This window comes from Strix uralensis, chromosome 2 (genome assembly GCF_047716275.1).
Source record: "Strix uralensis isolate ZFMK-TIS-50842 chromosome 2, bStrUra1, whole genome shotgun sequence".
In the NCBI taxonomy this organism is placed as follows: domain Eukaryota; kingdom Metazoa; phylum Chordata; class Aves; order Strigiformes; family Strigidae; genus Strix; species Strix uralensis.
Window position 1 is genome coordinate 8,712,214 of NC_133973.1, and position 13,838 is coordinate 8,726,051.

The window sequence follows — 13,838 nt, forward strand, 5'->3', positions numbered from 1 at the left end:
CTTCTTCCTAGAACTGGACAATTCAGTGAATCTTACATTTTAGGATACGAGTCCTCAAGTTTGCCTTAAGGCATCGTTTTTTCTGTGGGATGATTTATGTTTTTTACAGGATAGGATATATCATGAGTTTACAGAAGTTTGGATGTGAATCCTGGTTTGGTAAGTCTAAGTAACCTCTAAATAAACCAGGAGTTTCATGACTCAGCCCTATTGCTTTACACACTTTTCTCCCTTACCTACTGATTCTGCCTATGAGCAGGCACCCTGAACAGAATCCTTTTCCACTACAGCAGGAGTAAGAATGAAGGGACATTTCTGTTGATTCAGGATGCAAGAATATTAGGACAAGTCTTTAGGGAAAGAAGATTAGAAACTAGGAGCAATTTTTTTCTCCCACATAGCTTCCAGCTTCTTCACAAGACGTATGTCTCCTCTCTTCATTTTGATATTTTGTCTACTGCTTTACAGACACACACACACGCCCCCATGACGTTCATGATGTTTTTCTATACCAAAACCTAGTTTTTTGTTAAATAGAAATTTTCATCCCTTTCCTAAATAAGCTTTTTGTGAAGAAATGTGGAGAAACAGTGAGAGACTGGAACATTAAAGGAAAATTAAATATGCAAAGTTTACACATTAAATCTACATAAACTCTTCTTCCAACTTGTGATTTTGTTTGACGCAGAGAAGGTGGAGTCTATAATGATAATTTCTTCAATGGGATTTGCAGACAGTTGGGGTGGGAGGTGTGTCCTCCTCTATACTAGCTTCCCAGAGCACAGTGTCTTTTAGGGCACGTTCCCACATGTTCACTCACCTAAAGTTTTGTCTAACCTGTTCAGCTGTCTATTTCAAAATTGCTTAAATGTTGCTTTCCAGAGGAATTCAGAGATGCATTAGGAGGATTACTTCTAAATTCTAGACTTCAGAAATGAAATACCTAGAAGCCTAGGACACTGATGCTGTACATACTCTGCAGTGCTATACAGGGTCACTGTGAGGGGGTAAGCAGCTGGCAAACTACTTCTAAATCAGACACACCTTTGGGTTGGGCTATTTTGGAAACTAAGTACTTGATGAGGCTCAGGGTATAGTCTGCTAGAGACAAGTGATTTTATTTTGTGTTTTTACATTACTTTGATCAGCTGACAGACAGTCTTCTCTGTAAGTAACAGACTGGGGGTGGAGGCGCGGTGACCTGTGGGGAGCCTTCCCTGACTTTTCAAAGTCGGGATTGCTGGCTTTCAGGCAGCTAGGCCAGAGAGAAAAGGGGACGTGCTATGGGGGTACCTTTATTTGGGGATAGCAAGCCCTTCTATTTCCGGATCTGGAATGGACTAAGTCAGAAGTTGCAAGGCAAAAAATCCTGGGATAAACATCTGGATGAAATCTACTTACTCCAGCAGAAAAGGTACGGTGCGTTTCAGCCTTCTTGTCTTCCTTTCTTCTGCTGCTCTCTCTCTGTAGCTGATTCTCACTCTTTTCCCTTAGGCGTTTCTGCCAGTAGATAAACTTTAAACAACCCTGGAGCACTTTTCTCTATCTGATTTCTTCTTTGAAGGTGGAATGCTTCTGGAGTTCCAATCTTACCTTGCTTTCACAGGTGGGTTTGTTAGTTTGCAGTTGAATTACCCTGAGTGCAGGACTTCAGTCACAAATTAATAATGTGTACTCTTGTCTTTCCTGTTTCATTGGTAAAGCTCACAAAAAAATGCATGAGGGTCTATTTGTTTTTTTAAAATTATTAAGTGTATATGAGACATATTCTGCAGTCAGCTGAAAGAATGGTTTTTTTTGCAAGTATTCTGCTTTCTGTCTCTAAAGGTTGCCCTTACTGTGGGATAGAGTGGAAGTGTTCCACATTCTGGTGGTCAGTCACTTCCTGAGTTGGACTGGTGTTTCTCACCCCCATGGCCTGGGTGTCAACATGCACAGTGACTCCTCTTAGACCTTACATTATCAAGAAGATTGCCTGTGTCTTCACATGTAAATATTGAATCAAGGCAGTTTGTTACTGCTGTGCAGGGTTGCTCGCTCCACACACGGGAATGCAGGAGTATTCATGGAAATCCTGCTGAATGTGTTTTTCATTTTCCTTGTCATTTCTGCAAGCATAAACACTGCAGTACTCAAATAACAAATTGCTTCCAGTCCCTTGTAAAATTTGTTTTTTCTTTCCTCACAAAACTCTGAACATCTCTGGGGACAAGAAGGTGCCTGTGTGGGACAAAATCTTGCTCTCACACACATATATGTATAGAAATAAGTAGGACAGTACCTTACAAGGGACAAATGTATGTATCTGTCTTTAGGGAAAGAACTTACATATATATAATCATTTAGCTGACCAAATAACAAAAGCGTGTTCTGTTTTCTTTCAGAGCAGTGTGACTTAATTAAAATGGGAGGGGCAGTGGGAACAACAGTCTCTCCATAGAATTCTGAACATTTTGGTATGTTCATGAAAAGCATCACAGATAACTGAAAAATAAGTTCTCGGAAGATTCCAAGAATATGTAAAAAAGTCTAAATATATTAATATTTTTATAATTACAACTGTCTTCACATTTTTAAGTTGCAGAGATGTGGAAGGGATCTCTGGAGGTCTCTATCTAACCTCCCACTTAAAGCTGGACTATTGCCAGCAACAGATCACATTGCTTTGGCTTTGTCTAGCTCAGTCTTGAAAGCCTCCCAAGATCTTTAGGTACCTGTTACAGTGTTGTAATAACTTCCTAGTGAAAACGTTTTTTTTCCAAATGTTCAATCTGAACCTCCAAATCATCATTTGATGCTGTAGCCCCTTGTTTTACCATCTGCTGTTACCAAGAAGGGTTTGGCCCCTTACTTTTTGTTGCTTCCTTTCACATAGGCTGCTCTTAGATTGCCATTCAACCTTCTCTTTGCTTGACAATCCTCGTTAATCATGTGCTGCAGGCCCATGAACATCTTGTGTGTTGCTACTGATAGAGGAAGACAGAAAAAATGTTAGGCATATAAACCCTTCTTCATAAATTTCTCTTAGATCACTATAGTGCAACCCCAGTGGTCCCCAAAACTAACATTTCTGTGTTTCTTTAGAAAACTCTATCTAAGAACACATGTAGTGTATACGATATCATTGTCTGTGGAATCAGGGCTGCATGGGGACACAATTGTTCCGTTCCATTTTAGGTCTATATGTTTTCCACAGCTTTGAACTAACTATTATTATTAGCCTTCTGTTATTTGGTCAGAAATTACATGGTGCCAATATGCAGATACTCTTTTCCTAAAGAGGGGCAGGACCATTTCTCCCTCTTACTATCCTACTCTTTCCTTTCCTTTCCTGTCTCCAGAGATGATAAGAATTTGAGAAAGAGAACGATCTTTTTGCCAAGGACTGGAATCAATCTTATCTCTTTCATATTCTTAATTATGTACAGATAGAAAAACACAACAGGAAAACATTCTGTGGTGACTTGTGTATTCGAACTACTTTTTATAAAATGTTTGCTTTTGTGGAAAAACTGTTGTAAACCAAGAGGGCTTTTACTTCATCCTGTCATTTTGTTGTGTGGAATTAGTGTTGTGGCTTCATCTTGAGTCCTTCTTAGTGTTAATGGTGCTGGAATCCATACAGTAATAAGCAGCAATTAAATTCTTTATCTTATTGAAAGCCAGTGGTAAATATTTCTATTTAACTAGTATGCTCTGACTGCACACAGAAAGTCTGCATGAGAAAAACAATGCTTTTTCCTGTCCTACAACTAGTGATGATAATACCTGAAAGCTAACTGTTTTAGCAGTTCTCACTTTCACTGGAATTGCTGTTCGTTTTCTTCATGTGTAATAGTTCTTTGAATCTTAGTGGCAGTTAATCTCAGCAGTATCCACAGTGAGGGGTTTCTTTGCCTTAATCCCACACTGTATAACATTTCCTAAAAGGGACATTCAAGTTCAGGAAATGTGATACAATCTCCTAATATTAAAGAGGACTTTGAGTTGATTTTGCCTTACTCTGCTGGTTTCTTTCTGTTCAAGAATCTCCTTTTTACAGAATCACAGAATCATCTAGGTTGGAAGGGACCTTGAAGATCATCCAGTCCAACCGTTAACCTATCACTGACAGATCCCAACTACACCATATCCCTAAGTGCTATGTCAACCCGCCTCTTGAACACCTCCAGGGATGGGGACTCCACCACCTCCCTGGGCAGCCCATTCCAACGCCCAACAACCCCTTCTGGAAAGAAATACTTCCTAATATCTAGTCTAAACCTTCCCTGGTGCAACTTGAGGCCATTACCTCTTGTCCTATCACTTATTACTTGATTAAAGAGACTCATCCCCAGCTCTCTGCACCCTCCTTTCAGGGAGTTGTAGAGGGCGATGAGGTCTCCCCTCAGCCTCCTCTTCTCCAGACTAAACCCCCCCAGTTCTCTCAGCTGCTCCCCATCAGACCTGTGCTCCAGACCCCGTAACAGCTTCGTTGCCCTTCTTTGGACACGCTTAAGTCATTCAATGGCCTTTTTGTAGTGAGGGGCCCAAAACTGAAACAGCCTGTATCTCAGTGTGGAGTCCCAGTGACAGTGGTCACATCTCAAATGTCCTTTCTATAGTTATCTTTGGAAGTAAACTCTGAGATCTACATAGTCTGGAGCATATGAACATCAAAATCCAACATAATTCATGATCATGGGAAAAAAAAAGAGATAAATACGAAAATTCAGGGCTGATAGCAAGGTCAAGAGGAAGCAGATGCCTGTCACAGTCTAATAGATCTTCCAGAAATTATGAGAGCCATTGCTTGATTTTTTTTTTTTTTCTTTAGTCTGGCTTTCACTGTAAGAAGTTCTAAGGAAATGTGAACAAAATCTCCCTAGCATGTAATTTTAGAATTTCCACCATATGAGAATTGCACTGTTCATAAAAAATAACTGATAAATAAATTAAAGCAAGTGAGTACACCGATCCAGGACAATTAATGTTATTTTTTTTTATGATATTGCCTGCCTCTATAACTTTGATTTGATAAATATTCTATCTTCTGTGTGTCTCTTCTCTCTCACAGCTGCTGCTTAGGTATTAGTATCACCTGGCCTTTGTGGGATGCTCTAAGGCTTAATTATTCTAATAACCATAAAATATTTAACTTGTGTGGTACATCCTAAAAAAAAAAAAAATCCAAACAAAGCATTTTTACACATTAATTAACTATAGAAAATTGCGCTATAAGAAATAATACATTAGAGGTGCTTGGGACAATTTGCATAACTTGCAGAGAGCTGTGGTCATTCTAAACATGTCACAATAAAAACTTTATATCCCCTTAAGCTTCCAGATTTTATTGTGGCTCTTTAGTCTTACAAACATATTCACAAAGTGCTTTGCTTACCCTGAAAACAAATCTTTCTCAAGCTAGTAGTGAATGAGAGATGTCGCCATAGTTTTGCTGTTCATTTGTCTGAACAACATTACTGAGTTTTCAGTGCACAAATTAATGTAGGACTGTCCTGTCCTGTCTTAAAATCCACAAAGCCTGTCAGTATTAATTGGTTCCTTTGCTCCCAAAGGTGACAGTGAGATAAAGGTGCCAGCTCCCAGTTTCACCACTTCATTTGTAATATATTTTAATAACAGTGCTTCTGAGTAGTCAAGATGCTAAGAACAGCCTGTTGGAAGCTCTGCTGCTGCATGTAAAATGAAGTCAAAGGTGTCACTGACAGCATTTCTGGTCTTATGCTGTGACACCTTCATCCTAATGGAAAAAAAGCCTCCTTAATTTCACAAGTGTAAAGGTCCTCCAGAACTCACATTTCCCCAACAATGCACAGACATACACACATCTGACCTCAGTGCTTAAGATGTGGCATAGGCTCATAGATTTAGGAAGGTGTTTGCCTTCTTAAACTTCACTATAGGTTTCTTTGTGAATAAGTACACATGAAGATTGTGCTCTGAAAATAATCCATCTCAAATTAAAAAGCTGTTAGAGAAAACTGATCAGACACAGGGTGAGGAACACAACCTAGATTAAAAGTGCAAGAAAATCTCTATTGAAGAGGGTTGGAAGTTTTGATGCAGGATGAGGTTAAGCTTCAGAGCACAAATTTGGTGTATGAATAACTCAGTAAATAAATAATAAGGAATAACTAACATCTGCTGAACTGTTAATCCAGTTCTAGCATGAGATTATTCTTAGGTTGGTTTTAGATGCAGAATTAAAAAAAGGAGATTGATGCAAGGAGATTGCCCTGGTGGAAGTGACTGAGCAAGATTTCTATTACTTAGTGTGGTAGACAGGGAAGTCTTATTCCTTCAGATGTTTAGCTATCAGTTTCTTGTCTAGTACCATCGACTAGTAGATTAGTAACCTGTATAATTTATTTCCAGAGAAGTTCTGTCTTCTGTCAGCTGAAGAGGCTTTGAAATGTATGCACGAGAGGTTCCAGTTAATTTGCTGAGATCTGCTGTCAGTGCTGAAGAAATTTGCTGACCCTGTTGATTGTCCAAGCCCCTGTTACCTGTCTCCTTTTCACTTTGTGTTATTACTTCCTAAGTCATACTGTAGCATCATGTTAGATGATTGCATTAATCTTCTTTGTGGCCGGTTAGCTTCCTCTGAGCACTCCTTTGCTCTCCTGAAGTCTTGCATACATTTACATAATCATGCTAGCAGAAGGAAGGGAGAAGATGAATCTCCTTTGGCAATTTCATGATGAAGTGTTGAGAATGGATATTCTGAGCACCACAACTGGGAAAGAAAAGAAAGCTGAAATAATACCCTGTTGATTCATTTATAGCTCAGTTGGAATTACTTTAGACCATCAGTAACTGACATAGCTTTGGGGATAAAGCATGAAGCTAGCAGATGCTAAGCTTAAACTAGAACGAACAATAGGCAGATTCCATACAGCGGATGACTCAAGTGGTAGAATCTGAGAAGGGAAGGAAAGAAGAGAAAGACATGTTCAGTTGCACTTCTGGTGAGCTCAGTCTTGAAAAAGAAGCTTTGGACTGGTGGTTGTCCAGACAGTTCACATATTTAATGTATTTCTTTGTTTTAAAAGAATAACCCTATAAATCAAAATTCTTCCTTTTATAACAGAGTTAAGACTTATGGACTTGTCCTTGCATTCTTTATCTCTTCATAAGTGTAAAGAGCAGGATGCACTCCAAAAGAAGTGCTTAAGAGGCTGTAAATCCCAAAGGGTACGTATTACCAGCAGAAAGTACTTGTGAAATCCTTAACCTTGTTTAAAACTATTTTACGTGACTCCCTCAGTCAGAATCTGACCTACATTCTATCTTCTCTTTGTTTCACAATGGATTTTCGGGTGTTCCTGATTTTGTCCTCACCTATATTGAAAAACAAGTCATAGCTTCCTGAGCATATCATTGGACCATCTGTTAAGAAAACTGACTGATAGTAATGCATGATCAAGGTTTACTAAGTGTCTCAACACAGCTTCATTCCTTAGCTGACTAAGAAGAACCCAGGAGCACTTCTGGGTGGATACTGCTTTGGTTTTCACTGCCCATCAGAACTACTGGTTAGCTGTGTAGCTGTGCTTATCCTAAACTGATCCTATAAGGCAATGTCAGTACTGCCTAGTCTTACAGACCTGATTTAGTTGGCTAAATTAGGAGCTTGGTGTCCCTTGACTCCATAGCTGATGAAGAGAATGATTTAGAATAGGAGATTAATTTAGATGTGCTAAATTAGATTTAGAGTGTCTAAATAGATCTCTGCTAAATCATTCCCTGAAAGCCAGCCTCTCCATCCAGTGACATAATGGTACTTTATGGAAACAAAGCATCTACTGTAGGCAGCTTTGTTAGGAGACTTAAGTTACAAATTTTACCTGCTGCTGCTTTGACACATAGGAACTAGAGTTGTAAAATGCAGAATTCATGCTGTGTTTGATGGGTCAGGAAGAAAATTGGTCAAATATGCAGAGCTTAAAGAAATTAAAATGTTTTGAAGGTTTTAGATTCTGGGGTTTTTTATATTAGTGGACTTTTTTATATTAGTGGATTTGGCTCACCTAGTACTTGACATTTACATGCTTATCCCACTACTGTAATGTATTAAAAATGAGTTGATAATTATAATGGTATGTTTTAAATGAGAGTAAAATGTTTCCCCAATTATGGGATAGAAAATTAAATGAGTGTAAAAGCATATGGTGTAAACATGTAAGTCATGGCAGTGTGCCATGACATTTACCAATACTTCCGGGTTCTTCACCAGCTTGATGTTTGGCCTGGGATCTCTGGTTCTTTAAGCCCAGTTTGCAGTCAAAAGCTTTGACAATTTTGCCCTAAATTTCTGAAATCTGAGTGTAGTAGTTATTAGGTGTCTCCCTCTTAGCAGGTCTGTAATTTAATTAGTTGTTTACAAGGGCTTTGGAGACTTTTGTGAGAAAGGTATTGTGCTTGTGTCCTCCCACACTGTCTCTTGCCCAATCCTTCCTCCTCTCTGAGGTCATTTGAGGGATAAAGGCCTACCCAGTAAAGCATCAACATATTAATTGTAGTACTGTTTATACTATTGAAACCCCACCTCCTTCCCACTTCCTGCCCCTTTTTCAGCCAGAATAATGGCAGAGGTGGTAAGCTTGCTTCACTGATACTGAATCTTTCGCTCAAAGTGCCTCTTTATTTTGTTCCTGTTTGTATTGACTCTAGATGCAGTGTTTTCATCAAATCATCTTGTAATTACCAACTAACACAACTGATGAATGAGTAAGCTAAAGAAGGAATACTTCTCAGAGCAACGAGGCTGAGTTTGAAGGACACATAAAAGTATCTCAGAATGGTTCCCTGGTTTGTTCAGGATGGTTCTTTATATTCTGAATATCTCATCTGTTCTTCAGCAGTTTTCTAGTCTGGTTTCTAGTGACTTAGATAATGGGATGCTGTTGCTGACAGGAAATGCTGCTTTTATGGAATGATAAATATAATGTTCAGTTATGCTTTTATTACTTGTAGCCCATGCCCATTAATTTACAGTTATTCAAATGATTCATATTTATTTGTGTAATTCTGATACTTGTCTTTGTTTTGCTTTATCCCTCGACTTCTCTCAAGTGTGTAATCTTTCTGCTATAAAGGTGTGCAATGTTGCACATTTCAGGTTGATCAAATCAAGACATAATGGCATATCAAATAATTTTTTTTTCTTCAAGATTCTATTGTTCATAAAAGAATAATTTAAAGCAAGAAATATATATTTCTATAAGCCACAGAACTGATGTTGCTTGTTTTCCTATGGTTTTATTGTTAAATTATCCTATACCTAATAAGCACAAGTTCTGAGAAAACATTTTGTGCAATGGACCATTTATATTCTCTCTGTGATATGGGTTTTCTTGTGGCTTATAATAGAGTTATATTAATAGATAATGTATTCTAACATCAGTGTTATCACTTAATGCAAAACACCTATTGCTTCATATAGTATTTGCACTATAAACTGTATCTCCAAAACCTTATAAGTAAATAATACAAGAATACAAGGAAGAAATCTGGGACAAATCTTCACAAGCAGAAAGCTTTGAATATACCTCCAGGTATATGGTTTGACTTTGGTCCCACATGTTTTTTTTTTTTTTGTGTGTGTGTGAGACTAACATCCAGTCTATTGACAATTCTTAGATTGTAGTAAAAGGACAGACTGGAGCTGGTAGGAAGATGAGGGCTGATGTTCTCCTTGTTCATATCAGCTTGAATTTGTCATTGTTCTACTGTGTTCCTTAGATTTATTCCATATCACACATTACAATTTGACCTGAACCATGCTAGATAATTAAGAACAAATTAAATATTAAGAACAAATTAAACATTTTAGTTAAAGGTGACATAAAAGCACAAAATTTGCATCAGAACAGAGATCTAAACCTGAATTTATCCTGTTTGGAGAGAGGAATTTCTTTCTATTTCATACTGAAAATTCATGAGACGTAGGCTGTTTCTTTGGGTTTGAGGGTCTTTCTTCCCCTTAAATCTTTAGCTCCTGAAATTGGGCTACTTACAATTCTTTATTTGTATAGAAACAGAAATCAAAAAACCCCACCCCAAAACCACTTTTTATGAATTAAAAGATGAATCTGAAAATATTCGAGGATAACAAATATTTACCCCAAATTAGTAGATCTTGTTCTATTTTTTTGTGATTTTTGTGTGGCCAACTCTTTATTTTGAACATTGGCAAAGTTTATTTGGATGCTGAGCAAGCAGGCATTGCAGGTAATTCTTTGCACCCTCCCTTCAGGTACTTTTACACATTGATAAAACCCTGCCCAAGCTTTCTCTTCTCCAGGGTAAACAGCCCCAGTTCTTTCAACCTTTCCTCATATGAGAGATGCTCTAGTCCCATAATCATCTTTGTGGCCCTTGGCTGAACTTCCTCCAATAGCTCCATATGTCTTTTTTGCTGAGTGTTCTAGAACTGGACACAGGACTCTAGGTATGGCCTTATCAGAGCTGAGTAGAGGGGGAGGATCACCTACCTTTCCTTCTGTTTGCATCAAAGGACTTTGCTGTAGTGAAGTTTAGTGGTTGTCCTTGTAAATTCTTCATTAGTCTCAGAGGATCTACTGAAATAACCCAGACCCTCATGGAAGACTCAAGGGCATTCTTCAACTATAAGTGAACCATTCAGTCTGGGACTTGTATGATGGCATGCTCTTGCCCAGGACAGGCATACATCTCAGTTCTCAACAATTTCCTCAATTTTTTTCAGCACCAGAGAAAAAAATAGTATAGTTAAGCTTTCAAATTTTTCCTCATGAGTTTATATGATAAGGAACCAGATTTCAGAGCTTACTCTTTTCATTATACCATAGGAAGTGTTGCTATGACATGGGAAATTCTTCTCTGTACTTTTTCTTTTCCATTCATTATGGGAATAATTCAGATGCCAACCTTTTTTAATTTATTGTGCTGTGCAGAAAAATTTTACTGGCTTTTTCTGTCCTGAAATAATTATCTCTGCTACTGAGATAACTGGTCTGCTGGCAGGAGGGATATCAAATGACCCATCTTTTGCTATCTTCTGTGTCTCAAAATGTGGGCTATATAAACCAGAACCATTGTGGAGTTGGTTATTTGTTTCTCCTATCTTTCCCTCTGCTGCCACTATATGGTTAAGCATCAGTAAGTCAACCTACCTGGGTTTTTAGCAGTGCACTTGCTTGCTTTTGATGGTTCTTTTTTTTTTTTTTTTTTGCATTCAAAAAATACCTGAGATGGTAGGTGTGCATTACTGATCTTTCAGTGAAGATGTTGAAGATACATACTGTCTCAAGCAAAGGCCATGCTAGCTCTGCAGAGCAGCACCATGTGTTTGACTGTGTTTCTTATCAGCCACTTTTCTTGACTACAGGATCTGGGAATCCCCACTCCTCCAGGCTGCCAAAGAGAACAATCTCCCAGCCATTAGGAAACTTCTCACTGATGGAATCTGTGATATCTATCAGAGAGGTAACTTGATTATTTGTGACAAATGGTTTTCTGTGGAAGGCAAAAGCCTGCTATAAGGAGTAGTACATTTGTTAGTTTGCTAAAACATTTGCATTAGCAGACTCAAACCACTTAAGTCTATGTCAGCAGCTTTGCAACATAAGTGAGTGTCGTGGTTTGAGTCCAGAGGGAAACTGAGCACCACAATGCTGCTTCCTCACTCCTTCCCCATCAGGGATGGGGAGGAGAAGATACAACAAAAGGCTCAGTAATCCTCACAAGGACAGGGAGGGATGATTCACCCATTATGGTCACGGGCAAAAGACAGACTCATCCGGGGAAGAAAAGCAACATCAATTTAATTTAAACACCACCACCACCACTTAATTTAATAATCAAACAGAGGAGGACCGTGAGAAATACAACCACATCTTAAATAAAACACCTTCCCTCCACCCTTCCTCTCTTCCCGGGCTCAGCTTTGTTCCCAATTTCTCTTCCTCCTCCCCCCCGCAGAGATGCAGGGGGGCAGGGGATGGGGGTTGCGGTTAGTTCATCACCCATTGTCTCTGCCGCTCATCCCTCATCAGGGGGAGGACTCCTCACACTCCTCTCCTTCTCCAGCGTGGGGTCCCTCTCATGGGAGAAAGTCTTCCATGAACTTCCTCCAACGTGAGTCCTTCCCACGGGCTGCAGCTCTTCATGAACTGCTCCAGCGTGGGTCCCTCCTGCGGGCTGCAGTCCTCCCAGTGATGAACTGCTCCAGTGCAGGCTTCCCTCAGAGTCCCGGTCTTCTTTGGGTGCAGCCACCTGCTCTGGTGTGGAGTCCTTCACAGGCTGCAGGTGGGCATCTGCTCCACCGGTGACCTCCATGGGCTGCAGGGGGGTCTCTGCTCTGGTGCACATCTCTGCCCTCTTCCTCCTCCTTTCTTCCACTGACCTCTGTGTTTGCATAGGTGTCTTCCTCAAAATTCCAACCCTTCACAAGGCCAACTCCTCCTCCCATGTTCCCCTTCTTAAATACATTACCACAAAGCTGCAGCCACTGTCACTAATTGGCTTGGCCTTGGCCAGAGCGGGGTTCAGCTTGGAGCCAGGGGACCTTCCAGAAGCTTCTCACAGGGGACCCCTACTGTAACCTCCTCTCCCACTACCAAAACCCTGCCAGTGAGTTTTCTGACTTGGAGAGCTCATCAAACTCTAAAGGAATGGTGAAGATCAGAGGTCTACAGCTTGAATGGTCCTTTTTTTTTCTAGAGGGCTTTCAGATTTTGGTGGAGTGAAGGACAGAGACTGTGCAGTTACGTGGCTGTTACCGTGTCATATTATGAGGCGGCACCTGGCAGTACTCAACGGAGGACCTAGCACTCCCATAATTCTCCCATATAGTTGAATGTCTAGACAATGCTCTCACTTCTACTGTTTCTAGGTGCAGTGGGGGAGACCGCTCTTCATGTAGCTGCCTTGTATGATAACGTGGAGGCGGCAGTGACTCTGATGGAAGCAGCTCCTGAGCTCGTCAATGAAAGGATGACATCAGAGCTCTATGAAGGTAACATCTCAGGGAATGAGGATGGGCAGGATTCTCGGCAGGGGGAGAGAGGAAGTGCTACCTGTACATTTAGGAAAGTGGCTTACACTGTTCATGGTTCAATATATTGCTAAACTGTTACATAGCAAAACCAACGTACAAATGGCTCCTGACCATTTGTGGAGAGTGGAATTATATTAAACCCATGTGCAAACATGTAAATGCATAATTGACAAACCCTTAATCACAGGTGGGCCTGTTGGTTATAGTGGGATTTCAAGGATATGTATAATTTGTTTTCTGGCATACTCATGTGTAACAAAGGAATCCCTACCTGGTCTCTGAAAGGAGAAAAAAATAATTTGTTGGTTGACAAAGAATAGGGATTGAAAACAAATGTGGCCACTGCTTTTAAGTCTAGACTCTGAGCCAGTTATTTAAAGAATGGTTCTGACTGACTAATGCCAGACAGAATCTTGAAACCACTAAAATAATAATGATGGGGTTTTAAAAATTCTAATAACTATTTTGAAGGATTAGAGCAAGTCTTCTTTGGGAGCTTTGTCTTGACTTGGTCTTCATGTCCCATGAAGGCAAACATAGTCACACAGCTTTCAGTGTGCTTCCTGAAAGAGTGTGGCATGTCTTGTTTTTCCCCAGAAAAAAATCTAGAAAGTGCATCTGTTGCTTTTTTTGGCAGGTTGTAAAATCAGTTTTCATGAATTCATAAAAAGATTTAAGTAGAATGGCACCTCTGGAAAATCTGTAGTCCAGCCCTCTGCACACAACACGGAAAACTTCAAAGCTAAATTGTATAGCCACTACGGATGCAGTCCTAAAAACTTTCATTTTACCA

General features: G+C 39.7%; 1 protein-coding gene across 2 annotated transcripts in view; it reads left to right on the plus strand.

The window, feature by feature from the left end:
• The first annotated feature begins 1,283 nt into the window (after positions 1 to 1,283).
• LOC141940079 (transient receptor potential cation channel subfamily V member 6-like) overlaps positions 1,284 to 13,838 on the plus strand; it is a 32,391-nt gene continuing 19,836 nt past the window's right edge. For both annotated transcript variants that reach the window (XM_074860866.1, XM_074860867.1), the window contains exons 1-3: positions 1,284 to 1,414; positions 11,375 to 11,472; positions 12,881 to 13,003. In XM_074860866.1, coding sequence (XP_074716967.1) covers positions 1,284 to 1,414; positions 11,375 to 11,472; positions 12,881 to 13,003 — 352 coding nt within the window. The remainder of the gene's footprint in view (positions 1,415 to 11,374; positions 11,473 to 12,880; positions 13,004 to 13,838) is intronic.